The sequence below is a fragment of the Brassica napus genome, chromosome A7 (genome assembly GCF_020379485.1).
Source record: "Brassica napus cultivar Da-Ae chromosome A7, Da-Ae, whole genome shotgun sequence".
Classification (NCBI taxonomy): domain Eukaryota; kingdom Viridiplantae; phylum Streptophyta; class Magnoliopsida; order Brassicales; family Brassicaceae; genus Brassica; species Brassica napus.
In genome coordinates, this window is record NC_063440.1 from 7,659,443 (window position 1) to 7,683,529 (window position 24,087).

Here is a 24,087-nt window from a genome sequence, read left to right on the forward strand (position 1 = left end):
GTTAGGACTTAGGATAAAAAAAAATACTAGGAGTCACATAACATACCTTTTGCAATTTTCATTAGAATTGTTGTTTAAACCATAAGTAAAATTTGTTTTCGTCAGAATTCATAGGTGTCACATGACCTCCTGCCGTAATGGTTGCTCCGCTACTGATTAAAATTATTATCTAAATATGCATTAATTTGGATAAAGATTAATTTAGTATACGTATTTTTGCTATATTTGAATTTTTTTAAAAATATTAAATTTTGAAATACCTATATAAGTAATTTGGATTTTAAGTTTTATGTCTGATATAATTTATATAAATCTAAGAAACTTCAAACGAATAATTATTTCATCAAAATGAATGTGAGAAAATTTTGGAAGACCTAAATTTCACCCACATAACATGTATATTTTGGAAATTTTGTTGATGTTTTCAATTATAGTAATTGTCGTATAAACATGATTTGCATAGTACATTTTATTATATGTTTTTGTGAGTAATAGTTGTTGGCCTTACATTTTGTTTGTAAGTAGTTGGTGACGGGAAGCCCTTGTGTTAATCTTAAACTTTAAGGAGTTGATCGTTAGTCCAGAGGCTTGTGAAAGATGATCATTATAAGTCGTAAACCATTAATCTACAAGTTAAACCCGACAAGAAAGAATTCGTCTAGACTGAGCCGGTTTTACATTTGTAGTGCTTTCAGAGTTTTTAATACTCTATCCATTTCAAATTATATGATGTTTTAGAAGATTTATGTTGTTTTAAAATATATAATGTTTTGAGATTTTAAGAATAATTTTTACTTTATCAGAAACTGTTCAACCAATAAAATTTTACGGTCTTTTTTTATAATTGGTTGAATGATTTTAAAATTATATCTTTAAAATTGCTTTATAGAAAAATATAATGTTTTGAACTTTGTGCAATAAGCAAAACATCATATATCATGAAAAGATGGATTATTGAATAGAGGAAACAGTCACCAAACAATAACTACCCCTAACAACTTCAGTTAGGCTTAACCATATTTACGGACTAATTAATCCACTAATGAGACAAATATGCTTCATATTTTCCAAGTTATAGTTCAATAGTTAGTTAGAGTTTTACTCTACACTTTCACAAAACAAAAAACTGATTTATAGTAACAAATGATAACGAGGGTGCCCCATTTGTTCAAAACATTTAAGGGCCCCAACACATTGAAGACCATCATGTTGGATCAAGACTAATGGCCAGCCATAACATCATTCGTACCATGATTTTCGGTTTGATTGCCGTCATTCTGAGAATTGAGATTCTTCAAAACAGTATTTATCCAAATTATCATATTTTCGACCGTGTATAATATTCTTTCATTTTCAAAGGAACAAGTATATCATCAATTATATGCTGTGTAAACAAGATTAGTAAAAGCATTGTTATCGGTAAATATTTTTTCCCAAATCTCTCAACTATTTAATATCAATAAAAATAAATACTAAAGTTAAAATTTTAAATCAATATTATTAAAAGGAAATAAATTTTAATAAATCAACTTAAAAAGGTTGTTGGATCTATCTATATTTATTACTATTTATTATTTAACTGTTTAGCCATATAATAGTTAATCTAACTATAACTATGCAATATCAATCAATGCTTCGTACCCTATATTATCTCCTATAATTAACCGGAAGTTATAACTAAATATATTTTAATCACATATCGTTTTTCCACTTCGAGATATTCACATTCTTCCATATTATTATTATACTTTCCATATGCAAAGTTGTTCTGCGATATGTCAATTATATATATATATATATATTTATATTGATTGTAACATTAAGAAAAAGTGAATTACTCATGTGAACATGAATCTTAATAGTATTTAATTACAAATTTAATTTAATTAATAGATAAAATAAGCCTAGTGTATGCATCTAAGAGAAAAAAATAAATAATGATCGTCACAAAACCTATAAATTAAAATACATAGCATAAATACAATGTATTTATTATTTGATACGACAAATTCAAATATTATAAGTTTTTTTTTGTCGGATCAACCGGTGTCGGTTTATAGGTTAATAACAAATTTTTGGATTTTATCGTATTTTTAGTTAATAGATTTTCATTATATCCAAATTTTGTAAAAACATACCAATTGGTAAAACCTATAATAGAAGAACATAGTTAGTTTGGATTATATACGGTCACCAGGTTTAGCGTTCGATCACGGGTTTGGATCAAATATAAAATAATGCTTATATTTTTTTCATTTATAAACCACATATATACTCCACTAAAATGATTTAAATAATTTGTAAAAATAGAATATATTCTTCGCACTATTTAAATGTAGATGTACTATTATCCCTCATTATTTGGTTTTAGTTTGGGTATTTTGGTTTTAGGTGTTCTGATTATAAAATTTAGAAACTGTTCAGGTATTTACAAAGTTTAGTTTGGTTTCAATTGGGTTGTTTAGTTCTTTGGCTAGGTTTAGTAGCAAAGTTGGAAATGGCTAATTTGCAGAAAGATATGGGTCCGATTCAATTCCGGTTTGATTCTGATTTTTGGGTGATTTTTATAAAAACAAATCAGATAATTTGAGGGTTTTCAGTTTAGATATCAAGTAATTTGGATTATTCAGATAAAATAAGGATAATTTAAACATTTTGAATAAAAAATATTTGGATAATTTGTTTTTCTGGGTAATTTTATTTATAAATAGTATTGTTAGGGTATTTGGTCATTTATGAATTAAATATAATTAATATATGTAAATATATAATTTGCATTTTAAAATTCAGAAACCAATTTGATTCTCAGTTCGATTTCAATTTTCCGGTTACATGCATATATTATCTGCTCGGTTACTTATGAAATTCAGTCCAATTTTCGTTTTTTTTTATTTGGTACAGTTTGATTCGATGTTCTAGATAAGTATGCTAAAACTTATACACTATCTTATAGAAATTCGTTTAAAACAATTATTTAATTTCAAAAACAAATCCGCACTTTTTAAGCGCAGATCAAAATCTAGTAAAATAATTATAACCACTCACACCATTACAAATAAGTATGAAAGTTTTTCATGATATGTTTGAATCTATTAAACGACAGATTCAGATATCAAAACATAAAAATATTTAGATCCAAGTCCCTAAGTCCATATTTAACTACTCAAATCAAGATTTGTAAGTTTTGAATATCCGTTTAAAAGTTAAGATATTCAATAATATCCAAATTCAAATATTTTTTAAAATATATTAAGAAAGTTAAACAACAGTAAACTAAAACTTTATATAACAACAAGATATGAGCCCATTGCGTTGCAACGGGTTTTTGTTTGATGTTTTAATTTAATACTAGATTTTGACCCGTGCTTTCAAAGCGCGAGATTATTTTCAAAACATTCCAAATTTATTTGATATATATTTGTATTTTAATTGTATCTACACTTAGATATTACAAATAAAAATTATATTCAATGTTTTGAAATCCGACCCGGCCCAGCAGTTAAATAACCAAATTCGGTGGTTCATATGTAATCCATTTTAGTTTTCAAAAAAAAAACTGTTATTTAAAAATTCTATAAAACCCGTAACAACCGCTAAAACCCGAGATCTGGTTATCGGTTGAATTGATAAATGACCCAATATGTAATCCGGTTTGATTTATTATTATATTTAGAGTATTGTAATATATATTCATGAACGTTCAGATGAATAGTGAATATATTATGAAATTGATATTCCAATTTTAATACAATTTTAGTCCAACTAAAATTCAATCTTGTTAATGGATTAATATTTGAGTGGATGCATACTAAAAATAAAATAGATTTGAGCATCAATAATGTGTATACGTCTATTACAAATTAATGATTTACGTTTGCAAAAAAAATATAATTGTGTATTTAGTTAGTTTACTTTTGTTATTCACATATTATTAGATACTTTTTGATGTTTTGTATATGGCTTATTTTAAATTTAAAAGTTAATTTCATTATTCGCATTAGAAATGTAAATATTTATTATTTTAATTTTGATATATATTTTTATTATATTTAGTTCTTAATTTTTATAATTTATAGATATAATTATATTTTAAGAGAATTAAAATATTGACTCTTACTCTCGGACTTCAATTTATGTTAATGTAATGTTTTATGATATATTTGTGTTAATATATTTGTTCAATTGGTTTATATTTGATATATATATTACATGTCTGTTTGAGTAACCCGTAAAAAATATATTCATTAAACTATCAATAGTAACATGTTTCATCATATAATTACTATTTATATTTATTTTATAATATATATTTTTATAGATATATATTAATACTCTAACTATAAGAATTATATTTTTATGTATTTGGTGAGGGTTTTGAACAATTTGTTTTTTTTTTGCATTTGGATTAATATATAGTTGTATATATACGAATGAATAGATATATATATATATATAATTATTTATTACATTAATAACTAAAATATAATTGATTAGTTATTTGAATTTCGAATTAATATAAATTAAATTCATTAGTTTAAAAAATAATTGATTAGTTAGTTAGTTCCTTAATTTTAGGTATGATATATATTTAACAATTAAATTAGATATGAGTAGAAATAATATGAAATATAATTAAATATAATGGTCCAACCTAGACTATTTGTAAGTAAATAAAATTGCTTATGTTTTGATAGTATTGATAAATCATAAAATAATAAATTATTTTATTATAGTATTATGATTTTTTTTTGCATATATTGTTTGAGATTTATTTTATAACTAGTGTTTGCCCTGTGCTACGCACAGGAAAAAAAATCTTACTAAAATAAACACATTTATTTTTTCTTACTAAAATAAACACAATAGCTTTAACATATAAGTTTAACATGTATTAAAATTAAATTTTTGGGTTAAAAGTGTACTAAACCACATAGATCATCTCTTAATATTTTTAGGTGTCAAGAGATGACAAAGAATGTTATATATATTTGCATAGTCATAAATTATGTATAATATACATCTAGAAAATAATAACAATTTACGGCAGTAATAAATTAAAATATCTTTGTTTACATATTACTTTAATCTCCTCTACACAAAACACTGCGGATATGCTATCATCAATCTTCACATTAATAAGGTAAGATGTTCTAGCCTTTTTTTTATTACCTTATATCCATGATAAACCAAAAAATATCACCCACAAAACTCAATAACATTGCAACTTTCCATGGTTAACTGAAAGAAAAGTGATAAAATATTTACTTTAGTATTTCCATGGTCTGATTTTTAGAATCTATTTATACAGCCTGGTTGTCCCTAACTTTTTTATGAATAATCCACTAAAACGAACTTCAAGCTGAGTCATACAAAAAGAATAAGAAGAATGACATTGAGAAGATAAATTTGAATTGGAATAAAAATATTCATAATGCTATCTATTTGTTGCTAACACAAAACCCAAAAAAAATTGAAGAGATGAAACGATTGAGAATAAAGAAGGGAGTGCAAATAGGAAAGAACTGAATGCTATCTATTTGTGTTCATTTTCTTTAGAGACAGTTTGTTTATTTTTAAGACTGTTTTATTTTGCGATAGATTCAGATTTTTTTTTATGTTGATAACTATCAAATTATATGATTTTAATGTCGATGATTTACCCCTTCAGCCACCTCTGACGTTATAGTGATGATTCATCAAATCTTGAGTTGAGCGGAATTGCAAGTCTTTGTCATCTTCTTTCACATTTGTTCTCTCCATCTATAGCAAAAATGTAAAATAATCTTTTAAAACATAATTGACAAAAACATAGAAAACTGATATCTATAAATTAATAAGCAATAGGTTACGTAGTAGTGATTATGGTTGCACAATGCACATGGGTAATAAATATAAACGTAAACGTTATATTATTGTTGGAGGACTATGAAACACTTACTTCTTCCTTTTGATAACGTGATGTACCTATTTATTTTGATAATTCAACCTCAAATGAAATGTAAAGAAAAAAGTTTGAAGGATTTTGTTTGTTAGAGATACAACGTAGAAGAAAGTGGAGATGATTTGATACTTATACAGGAGATGAAGAAAACAGTTTCAGAGGAGGATGTGAGTTAACGTGGGTAACTTTTTTTGAGAAAAAATTGGAATATAGGTAGTTACAAATTTTTTTTTTTTTGAACAAAAGGTAGTTACAAATTTAAATTGCATAAAAATAAGAGATAAAAACAAATCAATTAATTTTTTACAACTTTTCCACGTGGCATTATTTTATTTGTCAGGCGACTTGCGCTTTAGTATATAAGGGATTAAAACCCGTTTTCACTCATAAGTTCAAGTTAATATTTTTGTATTTTATAATCATGGTGCATAGATGAGTTGTTATAAACTTTATACTCATGATTAGAGAAAATAGTATATATAAACATTTAAACTGAACACAATATAAGAAATGAAAAGTGAAAAGAAATGAAAGTTAATTAGGACATCGAAATTCCTGTGGAGGTTTTTGAGGATGTTGCGCCACTATGAAAGAGTTGTGTGGTTGGGTATTTCATGGGTGACTCGCCGTTTATCGGATCAATTCATTCTACGGTAAACAGGATATGGAGCTCTCAAAAATCAAAGATTGACGTCCAGTTCATTAGCAAAAGAACAGTTCTCTTCAGGATTGAAGATGAGCTGGTGAGGAAGCGGGTCTTGAGGAGGAAGTACTGGCACATTGCTAATGTTCCATTAGTGGTCAGTGAGTGGAATCCAGAAATGCTCAGGCTCCCCCAGATCTTAGTGCTCTGCCTCTGTGGGTGGATTTGGTGAATGTTCCAGGCTACCTCTACTCGTTGGATGGACTTCGTTTCTTATCTCGTACTACAGGGAAATTTGTGAAGCTCCATCCAAACACTGAAAGATGTGTGCATATGGATGTGGCAAGGGTGTTGGTGGAGGTAAACTTGATGAAACCGCTGCCTCAGAAAATCTGTTTCAACAATAGAGATCAGGAAATGGTCACTGTGCAGGTACACTATCCATAAAAACTGAACACAATACCTAACCACAGGTACACTAGAAAAGGTCACTGTGCAGGTACACTACCCATGGTTTTGGGAAGACTTAATTTTTAAGCGGGAAAATAAAATATAAACAGGAAATTTAAGCGGAAAACTTAAAATTTAAGTGAAAATTCAAAACTTTAAATCTCATGAAAATTCAAAAATATATCTTATGATCTAAGAAGACATATTAAACCATATAACTTGATAATCTTGAAGTTACGTAACACTTTTGAAAGTTAAAATAAATATCTTAAAGCTAAATACTCGAATTAGCTAGAAACATTATAAACACGAATGTTGCTAACCTCATAATTAATATCAATTAATTTATAAATTTCATTTAGAAGCCCCAATATCGATTAATATACATGAATTAACAAGAAAATGTTAAAAAGCCTTTATAGTTTTAAGGAAAATGAAAATTTATTAAACATTAACGTAGAAGACTTCCACAAAAGTCGTCTGCCAGAAGATTTCCAAAAAGTCTTCCATTTAGGTCATTTTTGCAATTGAAAATTTACAAAGGAAGACTTCCATAGAAGTCTACTCTACATCAAACTTCTTTGGAAGTATTCCTTTGTAAATATCGGCTTACTTTTGTTTTTGAAAAAATCTCGAAAATACCAGAGAAGACTTACCGGTAAGTTTTCTAGAATAAACATGTTAGTTTTGTAATTGAGCGAATTGTGTCAGAAATTTGATTTTTTCTAGAAGACTTACATGAAAGTCTTCCACCAGAAAAATAAAACTAAAATAATACATTTAACTAGACGACTTAAATAATACATGTAAGTCGTCTCAGGTTACTGTTGCAATTGAAAAATAAAATTCAAATATTTAGTTTTAATTAGAAGACTTCCTTGTAAGTCTTCCGGAAGACTTACATTGAAGTCGTCTAATTAAAATTAAATATTTAAGTTTTATTTTACAATTGCAAAAGTAACCGAACGACTTTCACCAACAGTGAGAAGACTTCCACCGAGAGTTCAAAAGACTTAGAGGGAAGTCTTCCGCCGGAAGTGTAAGACTTCCGGAAGACTTCTGTGTAAGTCATCTAGAGAAAGTCAAATTTTTGACACAATCGTCAATTGCAAAACTAACTTGTTTATCCTAGAAGACTCACCAGGAAGTCTTCTCTGGTATTTACAAGATTTTTTTGTTAACAAAGAAAAGTTGGAAGACTTCCAAAGAAGTCGTCTTTAAAAACGCACATAAAGTAAATTACAAAACTAACATCTGCATTGACCAGAAGACTTCCGTATAAGTCTTCTACGATCAGAAAGACTTAACGGAGTACGTCTCCGACGAATATATCTGAAAAAAAAACAATTTCATACTTTCAATCAGTGATATAACTTGATTAACTTCTCTTATCACACAAAACTTCTCCACAAAACATATCCACTTGTTAATGACCAAGATCATGAGTTTGAACCTTACAAAGTTTAGAATCAAAATCTTGGATTTTTTTTTGATGAATATAGGGAGAAAGTGAAATAGATGTAGTTTGTGTGCATAAGTAATGAGATATGAAGAGTAAAAATCGAAACTTTGGTGCATTAAAAACTTCAAATTGGTTGTTCATGGTAGGTTGGTGTATTGATGGCAATGGCAATATTGTAAATACTTGATGAATATGAGGTTGATAGAGTAAAACACTCATTTTCGAAAAAAAAGAAAAAAAAAGTAATGACATTTTTGTGAATAATCCGAAATTCTGGGGTGAATATAGCAAATGAAAGTTTCAAAAAAATCATGGGTTAGTTTGTGTTTGACTTTTTGTTTTGAGTCATATTTGAAAAAGCCCTATATTCTATATGTTTGGAGTCGCTTTGGTGTTGTTTTGTGTTATACATGGTCTATGTTTTGAGTCATGTTTTGGAATACATTGCAAAGATATAATTTTGATGATTCAGGACCCTAAAACATGGTCGAGGTTCTCCACAAAATTAGGTGAACATCGTTTCAACGAAGATTTAAGAACTTCAAAATCTTTTACATATCAAAGGAGCATAATGAGACAGTAGATGGTTTACCTAGGATAGCTCGGATCTTTTCCGTAGTTTGATTTGTGTTGGTTTTTTTTTATTCCGCTTTGGATTCGTAGACCAATTCCTGGAGTAATCCCTTATATATTAATTGAGAAGCATTACAACATTTTTTTTGTAGCCACATGTCATCACTATAATGATTATTAGAATCCTTAGAGAAATATGTTGGTCTATCAAAATATATACTAAGCTTTTTATTAAACTAACCATAAATACATTATTAATGTGTTTCATTATTTCCTTCAATAAAATTACATAATTTTCTAATGTGGCTAAAGTATATATGACAATTAATGATTTTGAATAATAAAGATTTGATAAAAATAAGTACATCTTATATTATATTTTTTTTAATTTTAAACTATTGAAATAAATTAAACAACCATATTAACCATATAATAAATATTTAGATTTTTCTGTATATGTTATATTTTGATTTTTTTAAAACAAGTATAAATTACTAAAAGTGTTAAAAGTCTCACATTCAAGTTTTGTGATCCATGATTTAAAATTTTTGTTATGACATGATACAAATGATTACAAAATCATATAAGTCGAAAGTCTCATTTAATAAATATTAAAATTAAAAGATATATAAATATATATATATCATTTTAAATTAAACTATATGCCATATAAAAATACATAAATATTCTAATTTTGAAATATACTTTGAATTTTTTTTTTGAGAAAAATATATATATATATATCATTTTATTTTTGTTTAAATATTATAAATTACTTAAACTATTAATCTCACAATGAAATTTTATTATCAGTAATTTAAAGTTTTTACTATAAGAGATTCAAATGATCAAAAAAAATATGAGTAGAAAGCATCATTTAATAGATATTAATAATAAAATATACTATGTAATGTTGCTATCATTTAAATTTAATTATATACCATATCAAATAGACAAAATACTTTTTTAGATTAAAAAATTTATTTATATGTTTGCACCAATTTAATTATATAAGTAATAGTTACTGAATTTTTAATTATTAAATAAATATATTTATTATTTCATAATACGTTAAAAAATATATAATACATAAAATAATTTATATATATAATATTCATCCTGCGCAAAACGATGGTTATTAAGTAAAAAAGGAGGGTAAGCTGGTGATTTGTTTTGTTACGAGCGACATGCGTGAGACTTGTAAATTTAGCAAGTTTTTATTGCATTGTCGTAACTACAAACAAAAGCCCGAAAGAGAGAACCAAAAACAAAAGGGGCCTTGTTTTGTCTTGGTAGAGGGCAAAAAAAAAAAAAACAGGCCCAGAACTCGAGTCGAAGAGAGAGAGAGAGAGTCGCATACTGCGTCGAGGAGAGAGACATCACGAAGAACAAATTATTTTTTTTTCTGCGGAGAGGGAAACAAAAATTGAAAAGAAGAAAATAGCAGAATTAGAAATCTCATAAACAAGAAATTGATCTTCTTATTTCCCTGAGAAATCGATTTCGTCTTCGATTCGAAGCGTTAAACAAAGAGGGGGTTTGGGTTGTTTGTTCAATCTTCGTTCAAACCCTAGGAGAGAGAGAGAGAGAGAATAAGCTAATTTTAGATTCGTGATTGCCCAACATCTGTGCCCTAGGCGTTGCTTTACGTTGAAATTCAGGTACTCTACCTTCCTTCTGAAACCCTAGTGTCCAGCTTTGCTCGAGTTTCTGTGCAATTTCGAATATGTTTAGTGCCACTGATTAGGGGAATGTTGATTCTGTCTTCTCTGTAATTCGTACCTCCTTCCTTCTTCTAAATGCGCAACAGAGTTCGTGTGCACGCCCGCCATTATGTACCTTAAGCTGATCATTTCAAATTTTCAACTTTGCTCTAGCTCGCATCTGATCTTCTCGAGGAATACTGAGAGCATCTTATGTGTGTGTGTTTCCAGTTAGTTATCGAATTTATGGGACAACCAAGGTGCTGATGCATGGATGGATATCTTCTAGTAAATGCTGAGCTTGATTCCATGGGAGGAGTTATTGATAGTGGAGGTGGTATTGCTCTCAAAACGTCTCCCCGCCGAACTGCAATTGAGAAGGCTCAAGCCGAGCTTAGGTATTTCAGATTGAGACTTCTTCTTCTTTAAATACTTTCCATTTTCTACCCCTGTCTAGTGTGTAACAAAGATGCTTGTTTCAACAGGCAAGAGTACGATGTCCGTGAGGAAAGGAGGAGAGAACTAGAGTTTCTTGAGAAAGTATGGATACATATTTGCAATTTCTCTCTTCGTTTTCCTTTGAAAAAACTTATCATGACAAGCATTTACTCTTCTTTCTGCTTCAGGGAGGTAATCCCTTGGATTTTAAGTTTGGTATTGCAACTTCACATAGCGTCCAATCTACATCACTCACTGATCAGCAAGCAGAGCATTTTGTAAACAGGTACATTCATGTTTGCTGTAGTCTCCCATTAAATTTCATGGATTAACTCTTCATTCTTTACCTGTAACAGTGGACTCAAGGATAGTTTTGCCCTGGCTTCCTCACCACATGGAGACTCTGTGGAGAGTAGTGGTAGACCCGCAGTTCCTACAGTTTCTGAACCCAATACAGCGGATAATCTTTTACTCTTTGATTCTGGAAATAAGTCAGTTGAGGGAGAAAACAATTTGAGATATCCTAACAGGCAACACAGAACGTCCGAGTCAGAACGGTCATACAAAGCGAACACCAACCAAAATATCAAAGAAACAGAGGATTCTGCTATCTTTCGACCGTATGCTCGTAGGAACAGAACAAAGATAAATCGGGATCCAGCACGGTCAAGTTCCACGGATTTAGTTCAGAATCGTGGTGGTCTTGCAACGTCTATCTCTGTCCGCAGAGGATCAGTGGACGGAAAGGTTTGCAATTCTGAAGCAGCCAATCAAAAGGATAGGCAAACAACCTCTGTATCATGTCCAGTATTTGCAAATTCAAATAGAACTGTTGTTCCGAAAAATGTAGCTCCCAGTAATACGCTGAATACTAAGGTGGATGGTGGACCTGTTGTGCGAGAGAGTGCTGCTGGATCGAAAACTAGTCTAGTATTGAAGGATGAAGCAGACATTACAGTTAGAAAAAAGTCCGCAGGTTTGCATCTTGAAGAGGCTGGGGAGAAGGCACAACTAGTTTTGACTAGTACACAGATTGGTTCTCCCAAAGCTGCAACAATAGCTGGCCAGGAAAATAATTCCACCCAAATGGATGAGCTAGGAGATTCTACAGGAGAAAAAAAGAGTTTAACAGATAGAGCAGCTGCAGGGACAGAGTCTTCTCATGCTAACCACTTAGAAGTAGATGTAGATACTGAAAGAGATCTTTATAGAGCGGACAAACTCGACTCAGATGAAATCTCTATGCCGAAGGCTTCAAGAGTAGAGGGGCTACTGAATCAAACAGTTGGTGAACTGAAGATTGAGGATGAGACAGGTCGATCTACCACCATAATTAGTGAGTGCAGTCCTGCGCGTGAAATTCTGATGAATTCAGTTAAAGTTGAAAATGAAAACTACAGAAGTGTGGCTGAGCTACAAAATGAAGAGGAATGTTCTGACACTGAGAAAAAGCTTCAACATGGGTTGGTTGTACCTGAAAATGATAAGAAAGTTAGTAGTGTTTTGGCTGACGATCCTAGTAGCTTTGTGCACCCTGGAAAACCTCAGGCATCTGTAGACGCAAGTTCATGCATGGTTGGCGATAATGTATTGTCAGGAACTGACGTTGAAGCATTAAAACATCAGCCTAGCTCAGATGATGGCTCAAAAGTGTTAGATACTGTGAAGGAAGACTCTCTCCTTGAGGAGGCACGAATTATACAGGTTTTCTTTTTCAACTTGGTTTGATGATCTTAAGCTCGCGAGCTTTCGAGGTACTTATATACCTATTCATCTTTTTTTGCATGACATGATGCATTAATAGGCGAAGCGAAAAAGAATTGCCGAGTTATCCTGTGGTACCGCACCTGTGGAGGTCCGTGAGAAATGTCAATGGGATTTTGTCCTTGAAGAAATGGCATGGCTGGCAAATGATTTTGCTCAGGTCTGGTCTAGTTGAATAAGCGTTCTGATTGAAATTCTATATATTTGCATGGAAATTGCTACATTTTGTGGATTGTTATTCTACTTGTTTCCGTTGACATCTGGACATTCCTATACTTAAATGAGCTTTTCCACATGTTGCTGGAACATTTTTCATTGAGTGTTCAGATCGCATGTTGTTTATCCTCACATATTTCCTTTTCGTCTTTTAGGAGCGGCTTTGGAAGATGACTGCTGCTGCACAAATTTGCCATCGGGTTGCTTTGACTTCCCAGTTGAGATTTGAGGAAAAAAATCAGCACAGAAAGCTGAGAAATATAGCTTCAATCCTATCTAGTGCGATATTGAAATTCTGGAGTTCTGTGGAGGTTCCTGGGGAGCTGGAGGAGACAGGCTTGGGAATTGATAAGGTATTTGACGGACAGACCTCTGTTATGGTTTAGTTATCATATGGTTCTTCCATTTTCTTAGAAATCAGAACTATGCATACGCACACACACATACACACACTTGTTGGATTAAATTATTGACAACACTGATTTCCTGGAACCATATTGTTAAGTTTGTGATATAAGCGACACAATTCTATGGATATATCCTTCGTATAATTGATCAGCCGGGTCTTTCTTATTTGCTTGAATGGTCTTCCAGTTTTACCTCCATGAATCTCTGGTTCTGTTGCTCTCTACACTACGATTTTTGTAAACTTAATGGTATGTTTCTTGGTATACCATGGTTGTATGCAGGAGACCTGCCAAGAATCTAATTGTGAGAGTGGCAGAAAATGTTTAGCCGTGGGTGTCAGGGAGTATGCACGTAGATTTTTGAAGTATAACAATTCTTCTATCCCTGATCATTCAGCTGCACCATCAACACCCGACTATATGTGCGACCCAGAAATATTGGATACAGCTCTGGTTGATCAGCTATCGGAAGTATGAACTTTTGTAAACTCTGCAGCCTCAGTTCAATATAATTGCTGTGGTAGCTCTATAATATAGCTGATTGAGCTTTGTTACTGTTCAGGAAAGCCTATTTTATTCAGTTCCAGCTGGTGCAATGAAGGTGTACCAAATATCCATTGAGACCCATCTCGCACGCTGTGAGGTATATTATATTTTTCTGTGCTAGGAGCTCTCATATTGTAACCATGATTGCTTAAATTTGTATCTGTTATCCAGAGATATTTAACAGTATTTCTCTGTTCTCAGAAGTTTGGAAATAGCATGAAGGAGGAGGTTGATACATCAGCCTATGATGCTGTTGGAGGTATGCACAGTTCTTGTTATTTAAGCTTCACGTGCTGGTTAAATATTTTATGACCTCTTATCTCCATTGTAGATTCAGATTACGATGTTACTGCATTTGATGAGGATGAAGTAGAAACGAGTACCTATTATCTCCCTGGAGCTTTGGAATGCAGCAAATCATTTAAGTTGAGCCACAAAAAAAGGAAGAATTTGATGAAGTCGCATTCTGCCCGGTCATATGATCTTGGAGCTGATTCACCGTACATGAACTACACAGATGGGTTTAACTCATCGAATTTGATGGCGAAAAGGGCTGCTAATAATATAAATGTCGGCTCAGTTCCTACGAGGCGTGTGCGCACTGCTTCCAGGCCGAGGATTGTGAGTTTACCAGTGCCCTCAAAGACAGATGCATCTAGTGGGGATACTAGTTCTTTTCATGATGAGCAAAGTAGTTTGCATGGTGGATCGGCAGTTCAAAAAGGCACAGAGGTTGAATCAAGTGGTAATTTTGAGAAGCAGTTATCCTATGACATGGCTGAAACTTCAGGGAAACCTAAAAAGAAGAAGAAGACTCATCTGGTAGTTTGCAATATGCGCATCTATTACTTGCTTTTTTACTGAGAAATAGTTGCTATTAGTTTTACTCTACATTGCACTGTAATTTCAATTTTATTTGTTGCAGGGATCTGCTTATGACCAAACCTGGCATCCCGATTCATCAGTCCATGCTGAACAGGTAATTTCATTTTAAAATCTTATGAATCAAATTGAACCAATGTTTAAGGAAAGTATGTCAGGAGTTCAGGTTGTGTGTTTTAATCAGTGTTAATGCTGATTAGCCTGCTGTTCAGAGTTTCATATTTCTTGAAATGAGAACTTTAAATTATAATAGTTGGTAAAATATGTACCATGTACTGGTAACTGACTTCCCATAAAAGTTTTCTAACTTATCCTTATTTCGGCAGAAGGACCACTGGAAGAAGCGAGTAGAGAATCATTTCGATATGAATGGTATTATTTGTAAATTCATTTTTACTCTCTGTTGCATTGTAGTTTAACTTCGGCAGTTGGGGGAAGCATCACTCTTCTTTTATCAATCAAACCGAGTTTATGCTTTAAGGAGAACTTTTTTGCATACATCTTATCATTAGCCACCAATTATAAAACTAAAATAGTGGATACTGTGGAGTTATAACCCTAGAGTAGAAGGTTGTAATTGGGATTAGTTCAACTGTCTGTAGAAACTAGCATGATTTTGCTGCTTTTTTGACATTTCCCCTTTTATGTCTCAATGCTGATGTATAATGAGTTTATAATCCAGTGACATATTGTAATTGCATTGTATAAGGTATATATGGTCCTCATGCAAAGAAGCAAAAGACCACCAAGCAATTGGTAGAGAATAATTTTGATGGTGCTATTGCTCTCACTGGATCAATTCCTTCTCCGGCAGCTTCCCAAATGAGCAATATGTCCAACCCCAACAAATCTATCAAATTTATTGGAGGTCGTGATAGGGCCAGAAAAATAAAAGGCCTAAAGGTATTTGCTGTTTGGGGTGATAACTCCGCCAACCACTTTATTTTGGGTGTTCCTTTTAAACTTGAAATTTTGATTTACGCAGATTTCTCCTGGCGAGCATGGTTCTGGAACTACGTGGTCACTATTTGAGGATCAGGTATTTTTATTTGTCATCTTTCTTAGCGTCGATATATTGTTGGTTTCTCTGTGAGTTTTCTAATTATGTTATACCATCTAGGCGCTCGTTGTCCTGGTGCATGACATGGGCCCTAACTGGGAGCTCATTAGTGATGCAATGAACAGCACTCTTAAAATTAAGGTAAGTGCTTGCTGTTTTGAAAACCTTGGGATTCTCTGTAAATTTCTCACCGAGTGGTACAGCTATACTTCATTTGATAATAATGTTGTTTCTATTCTAGTGAACTGTTTTACTGGATATTGTTGTCCTATATATTACTTTCTCATGTAATGAACATTTGGGATTCGTTGCTGGCTGGTTGATTTGTTCGTTGTTTGATCCGCATTTATTTATTTTCCAGTGTATATATCGTAATCCGAGTGAATGCAAGGAGCGGCATAAAATTCTGATGGATAAGACTGCGAGTGATGGGGCTGATAGTGCTGAAGACTCAGGGACTTCTCAGTCTTATCCATCCACTTTGCCTGGCATCCCGAAGGTTTTTCTTTAGCTCTGAGACGCATCTTCTTTGTTTAGACCAACTGAAATACCCAAGCTATGTTTGTTATATTTAGGGAAGTGCAAGACAGTTGTTTCAGCGACTGCAAGGGCCAATGGAGGAAGATACCCTGAAGTCCCATTTTGAGAAGATTTGTTTGATTGGGAAGAAGTTACACTATAGAAAGTCACAGGTTGGTTCACCTAGTACTTTTTACTGTTTACATGCTTGTAATTTGAAACTATTACTTTCTTTCTGCATTTGTTCTAGTCGTATTTCAACCGTTTTCTTATCAATAGTCATAGTTCAAGCTTAATTCAATGGGTGCTGTAGCTAGTTTTTGAGTCCCTTGTTGGAAGAATGCTGGAGGGGTCTTAACTTTTATAGTTTCAAAGAGTGTTTTCAGAGTTACATGTTCACGAAATTAGGTTTAAGTTGGACTAAAGATGGTAAACATTTTTGTTTATAGAAACCCGAGATATGGAATTTATTATCTTGTTGTAGTCAAAGTTTATGATGTGAAAGGCATGTTTCAAAGCATAGCTGCAAACCTGGCTAACATTTGCTGAAGTCATTAGGAACCGTTACATTGTAGTTGGAAGTTGAAATCGTCAAAGGCCCTAATTTTGTTTTCTTGTTGCTGCTTCTGTCTGTCTGCTACTGTTTCATCGATCTTCAAGAATGATGGTCGGGATCCCAAGCAGATAGTACCAGTTCACAATTCACAAGTCATGGCTCTTTCTCAAGTATTCCCTAATAATCTGAATGGAGGTGTTCTAACGTAAGTTTTGGTTTTCGATAAATAACTTTATTTCCTGTTTACTATTTCCGCGATACTAATATCTTGCTACTCTCCGGATGAAGGCCCCTTGATCTCTGTGATGCGTCAACTTCAGGTCAAGATTTATTTTCACTTGAAAATCCAGGTTCGCATCTGGGTCTTCCAATGTTGAATCAAGGGACGCCAGTGCTACCTACTTCTGGACCAAACCCATCCACTCCTGGATCATCTGGTGTGGTTCCCGGCAACAGTTTACCAACCACACTTGGTTTGCACCATTCTTCTGCAAGGTAGACCTGTAATGAATGGTTTGTTTTGGTGAAAGCACACGTTTGTGCATCTCCGCTCAATGTGCTCAAGGTTTTAGTACTTCTTTTGGTTGGTGATATGTTTCTTTCCTTTTAGGGATGGTAGATTCAACGTTTCCAGAGGGCCTTTGCCACTTGATGAACAACATCGACTCCAACAGTCTAATCAGATGTCACCCAGTAGAAACCTGCAGCAGCCTTCTTCATCAACTCCTGGAGCTATCTCAGGATCTGGACACCGCATGGTTCCTGGTGCAAACACCATGGGTGTAAGTGGACTGAACAGAGGAGCACCCATGTCGAGGCCTGGTTTTCAAGCAATTGGCTCAGCAGCAATGCCAAATACTGGTAGCATGCTGTCATCTGGTATGGTGGGAATTCCAAAAACTGGTAATATTCACTCTGGAGGAGGAGCTTCTCAAGGAAACCCCATGTCTAGGCCGCCTCGTGAAGCTGTTCAGCATATGATGCGGGTAAGCTACTTGGCTTTTGGTTGCTGCTATGCTAAATAGTTTATCTGGCTCCTTGGTTTAGTTTGTAGACGTTCAGCGCTTACTGATATGCGTTAGTTTCAGATGCAGGCTGCTCAAGGGAACAGCCAGGGGATCCCAGCTTTCGGTAGTTTGAGTTCTGGATTTACCAACAACCAGACAACTCCTGTTCCGGCGTACCCAGGCCATCTTTCTCAGCAGCATCAGATGCCACATCAGTCGCATGTGCTTGGCAATTCGCAGCATCCTCATCTCCAGAGCCCAAGCCCAAGTCATGCCACTAGGGCACAGCAGGACGGATTTGCTCTCCGTCAAAGGCTAATGCACCAGAGGTTTGTGCAGCAGCAGCAGCAGTTTGCATCATCCGGCACTATGATGCCACATGGACAACAACAACAACAACCTCAGGGGACTTCTGTTTCTTCTTCGACACAAAACAATCAACAGACTCAACCACCCGTTTCGCCCCAGCCATTACCGCCCCCAGTGTCGACCTCTCCTAATACTAATGCTTTGACACAACAAAACCCTCAAAAATCTCAGTTACCGCTTCATGGCCTGGCTAGGAATCCTCAGTCTGGTGCTCCTGGAGTAAACAATCAATTTGGAAAACAACGGCAGAGACAACTCCAGCAGCAGTCTGGAAGACAACACCCACACCAGCGGCAGCCATCACAAGGTCAACAGCAGAATAAACAATCCAAGGGGGCGGGTAGAGGAAACATGGTTCATCAGAACATTACTCTTGATCAGTCACACTTGAATGGTCTCACCATGTCCCCCGGAAATCAGGCTACCGAAAAAGGAGAGGCAATGGTTGCAGTTAGGCCTGATAGGGAGTCTAATGTGGGGACTGCCACGAGCACGCATCTTCCGTCTAAACCTTTTGTTTCACCAGAGTCCTCAAATCATTCACAGCAATTGCCGAAATCATTTTCTGGAGCTACATCTTCGTCTCAAGAACAACAGATACAGTTACCTTCAGACAATAGGATCCAAGGCCAGAGCTCACCTGCGGCCTCATGCAACATCTTGTCCACCTCTAGCCCCTCAGTTGGACCTTCCAACCCTCAGCATTTGTTGCTACACCAAAAGCAGCGTAATCAAGTGCAAGCTCAGCGAATTGCTCATCAGAATCATATGGAGAACTCTGATTTATCGAGAAAGTCCCAAGCTGAACGTGTGCCACGCGTTCAGCAGTCTGTCCCCAATACCACACAAACAGCTAGTATGAGTACGAGCAAGGGTATGCCTCAAGTGACTAATGATTCGAACAACATAAAAGCAGTTGGTTCTACTGTTGTGCCTTCTCCAAATGGATTGGAACCTCCAGCTAGTGCCGCCTCTGTGCAAAGCGCTGCTCCTAATGTAGTAAACAGTTCTAATACAGACTCAGCTGGTAGTGATCCAGTAACAACACTGAAGCAAGGACTGGCACCTAAGCATTTCCCTGGGGGCTTGCCTTGTCAGGAGCTCAAGGGCCCGATAGAGAGACAAGAAACTCTACCAACAGTAGAAAAGAGACCAAAGTTGCCAGAGCAGCTGACTGTACAAAATCAGAAACGTCTTGCTTCTGATCAGCAGTCTCCACAAATAGAAGAAGCACAAGAACTATCATCTCCCAAGCCTCCCGATACAAAAGTGGAGTGAGAGGCACGACAGATGAAACCTAGAACCTCGATAGCTGTAGATCCTGCAAAGGGTGATGCTTGCCCTTACCGACAACCCTGTACAGGTACAAAAACTGGTTTGTACGGAGTCAGGGTCCTCACTGGCATTAAACATCATCAAGTTGGCGGTCTTTAGATTTTGCTGATTGGTTTGGTCCAAGCAAAGTAAATTATAAACTCTGCAGATGGAGTTTTTAGATTTGATGAGGGGAGAGGAAGATAAATGGGGGAAAGAAGGTGGATAGATAGATTGATGATGGTCCCTTTTTATATCTTTTTTTTTTCACAAGAGAGAAAGGTGTATTTGATGTAAATTACCACTGCATCATAGAGAGGTCACTTTCTTCGTCTTGGTTCTTCCCATCTTTAGGTTTGGGAGAGTGGAAACAGTTTATAATGTTTTGTATAGAAGTCTGCTCTTCCACCCGCTATTTCCTCTTGTTTGTCCCCTTCTAATTTCTACTCTTGTGGGTTTAGGTTAGTTTAATTTGAATGTATTATTGTTTTTCTCCTTGTGGTTATAAATGAGAATCACAAAATGACTATATGCTTCCCAGTCCTCTTCACAAAATGGTCATGAACATTGGAATTACATTTGAAGATTTGATAAGAACGATTCCATCTTTTGTTTTTGTTAAATAACCAACATTTTGTTCACAAGCTTTGTTGGATTTGCAAATGGCATTCATAAAAAAAGTTCTTGACATTAGATTACTATGTTACATTCTCTGAAACGAAAAAGATGAAAGTAAAAGAATGCCATCATCTTTTTTCACGTACCTCTGATGAAAAAGGTTAGAGAGAAGCAAAGGAAGTGTTGAGAAACTGAAGAAGCTGAGTTTGAGAACTCTGAATCAATTTAAGGCGTTTCATCTCCATCTCCTTACGCAGCTTGGCCGTCTCTTTAGCAAACTCCATCTTCTTCTTCTCCATCACCATTGTTTTCTCAGCGAATGCCCTAATCTCATAAGCTACTGCTCTCGCTCCCTTCATCCTCCTCTCACCACCTCCTCCTTCATCTTTCCTCTTCCTCTTGGATCTCTCCTTCTGTCCCCACTGCAACAATCCTCCAGCGAATCTGTTAACAGTTCCAGGTCTTCTCACTATGTGATTGATACTCCTAGATTTGTTCAGACTCTCATCTTCTTCGTCGTCTTCATCATCTTCATCTTCATCTTCTGCGTAGTGATTAGTTGGAGGAGGCAGTCGTGTGAGAGGACGAGCTGAGATAGGAGCAGGATTGCTATCTAACTCCTCCATCTGAGAATAGAAAGGCCATATGGAGATAGGTCCCATGCTCTGCCTCTCCGCTCTGAATCTTTTCCGCAACTTCTCCATCTTGTGCCGACACTGTGTCGCCGAGCGCTCGACGCCGGAGCGAGCTGAGACGGAGACGGAGATCTCTTCCCACTGGTTTGATTTCAGAGGACCTCGACCAACGGCGTACCACTTCTCCTTGTACGAGTCGATTAGGAGGAGTGTCTCGTCTTCGGTCCATAGCACCGGTTGGGTTTTTCTGGCGAAGGCGGAGGTCGATGCGCCTAAGGCAACCACGGTCGTTTGCGGCGAGGGAGGGCTTTGAATCGCCGAGGAGCTCGAGGGTGGCGGATTAGGGTTTGAATCAGAAGGAGGAGGAGGAGGAGGAGGAGAAGGTGTCGGCGAAGGCGTCGCCATGTGGCCAATGGAAGAAAGCACAACAACTATTGCTTCTTCGCCTTTTTGTTGTGTTGAGTTTTAACTCGAAACTCCAGATCATTGGGCTTTTGTCTCCGCATTGACTTTTTACATATTGGGCTTATGTCTCCGCGTTGACTTTTATTTTTTAACCGACCGAGATATTTTAGATTTTTTTTCTTTTTAATTACTTCACAAAAATCTACAATATCTTTAATAAGTTGGGTCAAGTTTTAGCTATAAATACGTAAGTTTAGAGAGCAAAATATATCACATCAATATAATCTTTAACTTCATCTTCTCTTCCTAAAGCAAGTTCTAGGTTTTTTGCGTTTCTTTTAAACCTTTCGAACTCAACATGAGTAAGGGAGAAAACTCAGTTTCCATCCCAATGGATCTCATCAACGAGATATTCTCAAGATTATCGGCCAAATCAATCGCTAGGTTTTCTTGTCTGTCGAAGCAGTGGAGGGACATGCTTGACCGTTCATATTTCAAAGAGTTGTTTTTCACCAGATCCTCTGCTCGGCCGCGTCTCCTATTCTCCGTCAAACAAAATGGTTATGATGATTTGTGTTTATTCTCGTCGCCTCAGCCTCGTGATCTCTATGATAAGTCGTCATCTCTTGTGATAACAGCCTACTTCCACATGAAGTTACCTAAAGACATCAGGATATGAAAAACATGCCTTTGGTTTTGTCCATTTCCCTAGGCGTATGGGGATGGTGATATGTCCTAGCATGGGACAGTCGACTCTTTTACCCGAAGATAATAGGTCGAGTTCGATAAACTATTTAGTGTTTGATCCGATAGACAAGCAGTTTAAGGTATTGAACATGTCGGATCTAATATTGACACTAGGAACCAGAGAAGACTCGTGGAGGCAGATCTATTGTCCCTTAATCAATTTGTCTACGTATGGTTTGCATAAAGGGATATGTATCAATGGGGGTTTTGTATTACTTTGCTACACAAAAAATTAATGATGTACGTTCTTATCTGATAGTTTGCTTTGATACTAGGTCTAAGGAATTCAAGTTTATATACATAGATTTTATTCGTGGTCAGGATAGAATGATAAACTATAAGGGTAAACTAGGGGTGATTACTCTAGAGTATGATTATAACCTTTGGGATTGGGATCCTAATAACTCCAACGGTAGAAAGTGTTCCCTTAAGTTGTGTATGTCAGTTCTAAGGGATGTTGAGGACCCAAACTCGGAATGGTCAGAACATGTCTACACATTTCGGAAGACGAATCAATGCGTTGGCTGCAGTCACGTTTCCACTTTATGGGAGAATCAAATTGTTGCTGGGGACTGCCACATGCGACATTGTGTTGTGTATGGAGGATGTATCTAAGCAGCTTTATGTTTTCTACCTCAATATCGAAAGGAAGACTCTCCAGCGAGTTGAATTCCGAACTGCTAACAATGAAGCTTTTGAGAAATGTAGTAGCAAAGTTATACTCTCAGTGGACCATGTGGAGGATCCTAACTTTATTAACATGGAGACTTAGATATGATGCAACGTACTGTTACAAGTTCTGTGTAAAAGACTAGATCCAATGAAATAATACTCGTTTATTCCTTTAGATCCAAGCGATTACAAATTTGAGAGACTTACAATGGAGTTCTCTCAGCTCCCCAACAATCACTTTGCTCAAGTCACTCGATACCTATAATAGACTAGAGCTTATAAAGGAGATGACCACTAACTAACCCAGCTCTTGACCATAGTTAAGAAGCCGCTAGTAGACGTGACGTGGCACTCACACTCTTCAGGTGTTATTCCTTATTCGTTATCCACAGCAGTCTTCTAGATGTTCCACCTGTCTTTATCTAGAAGCTGTACTCTCATCCTTTCTTCTCACTGGTGGGCCGAGGCCTTGTTCCTCCTCTTGTACTGGTGCATTATTGGTGGGTATTGGGCCTCATACATAACATTACCCGCCGCTTTGAAATTGACCTTGTCCTCAAGGTCGAAAGTGACAAACTGCCTCTGCATCCTCTGTTTGTTCTCCCAAGTACAATCGCTCTCCAGTAAACCCTTCCACTTGACTAACACCTCCTCCTGTTTTGAAATTGGATGGTTTCTGATACCCCAAATCTCCTCTAGTTCTGCCATCACCACGCCTTCATCTGTGAGCTGAGGCGGAATCGACAAAGCAGGACCAAGATCTCCCATGGCTTTCTTAAGCTGAGACACATGGAATGTAGGGTGAATGCGAGCCTCAGGTGGTAACGCCAAACGGTATGCAACTTTCCCCACTCTCGCTGCCACTGCATACGGACCATAGAAATGCGCAAAGAGTTTTTTGTTGCTCTTCTTGGCCAGTGACTTCTAACGGTACGTACACAGTTTGAGGAACACCAAGTCCCCTACTTCAAATGAGACGTCTTGTCGATGCTTGTCCACTCTATTCTTCATCACTTGTTGAGCTTTATGTAAGTGAGACTTAAGCAGAGCCAAGGTCGCATCACGATCCATTAATCTATTTTCTGATTCCACATTGTTTGTGGAGGCAGATTCAAAGCGTAGGAGTGTAGGAGATGGTGGTAATTAGACCGGAGACATCT

At 35.4% G+C, this 24,087-nt stretch overlaps 2 protein-coding genes and 1 pseudogene across 4 annotated transcripts; 2 read left to right on the plus strand and 1 right to left on the minus strand.

Moving 5' to 3' along the window:
• Positions 1 to 10,429: 10,429 nt before the first annotated feature.
• Positions 10,430 to 20,381, plus strand: LOC106435368 (chromatin modification-related protein EAF1 B). 3 transcript variants are annotated; one of them, XM_022688631.2, is made up of 22 exons: positions 10,430 to 10,730; positions 10,947 to 11,170; positions 11,258 to 11,312; positions 11,399 to 11,496; positions 11,567 to 12,914; positions 13,015 to 13,134; positions 13,346 to 13,543; positions 13,880 to 14,068; positions 14,160 to 14,240; positions 14,345 to 14,402; positions 14,475 to 14,965; positions 15,069 to 15,122; positions 15,352 to 15,397; positions 15,735 to 15,928; positions 16,011 to 16,064; positions 16,146 to 16,226; positions 16,447 to 16,584; positions 16,661 to 16,777; positions 17,265 to 17,365; positions 17,449 to 17,655; positions 17,771 to 18,146; positions 18,243 to 20,381. In XM_022688631.2, the coding sequence occupies exons 2-22, from the start codon at positions 11,043 to 11,045 to the stop codon at positions 19,812 to 19,814; spliced, it is 5,706 nt and encodes a 1,901-aa protein (XP_022544352.1). In that variant the 5' UTR covers positions 10,430 to 10,730; positions 10,947 to 11,042; the 3' UTR covers positions 19,815 to 20,381. The 3 variants fall into 3 exon arrangements, with proteins under 3 accessions (XP_022544352.1, XP_013731692.1, XP_022544354.1); XM_013876238.3 differs by having other exon boundaries at positions 11,004 to 11,170; XM_022688633.2 differs by having other exon boundaries at positions 11,004 to 11,170; positions 18,249 to 20,381.
• A 15-nt stretch (positions 20,382 to 20,396) lies between these two features.
• LOC106435369 (trihelix transcription factor ASIL1-like) lies at positions 20,397 to 21,565 on the minus strand. The gene has a single exon (XM_013876240.3). It carries the CDS (start codon positions 21,506 to 21,508, stop codon positions 20,630 to 20,632), a length of 879 nt encoding a protein of 292 aa, XP_013731694.1. The 5' UTR covers positions 21,509 to 21,565; the 3' UTR covers positions 20,397 to 20,629.
• A 99-nt stretch (positions 21,566 to 21,664) lies between these two features.
• Positions 21,665 to 24,073, plus strand: LOC106435367 (annotated as a pseudogene).
• The last annotated feature ends 14 nt before the right edge of the window (positions 24,074 to 24,087 follow it).

What these genes read in the sequence shown, in the direction of transcription:
- LOC106435369 (XM_013876240.3), bottom strand. Translation starts at nt 21,508, where the DNA reads ATGGCGACGCCTTCGCCGACACCTTCTCCTCCTCCTCCTCCTCCTCCT.
- LOC106435368 (XM_022688631.2), top strand. Translation starts at nt 11,043, where the DNA reads ATGGATGGATATCTTCTAGTAAATGCTGAGCTTGATTCCATGGGAGGA. An exon ending in ACAGCACTCTTAAAATTAAG is followed by an intron (nt 16,227 to 16,446) that starts GTAAGTGCTTGC and finishes TTTATTTTCCAG; the next exon opens with TGTATATATCGTAATCCGAG. An exon ending in TTGCACCATTCTTCTGCAAG is followed by an intron (nt 17,656 to 17,770) that starts GTAGACCTGTAA and finishes CTTTCCTTTTAG; the next exon opens with GGATGGTAGATTCAACGTTT.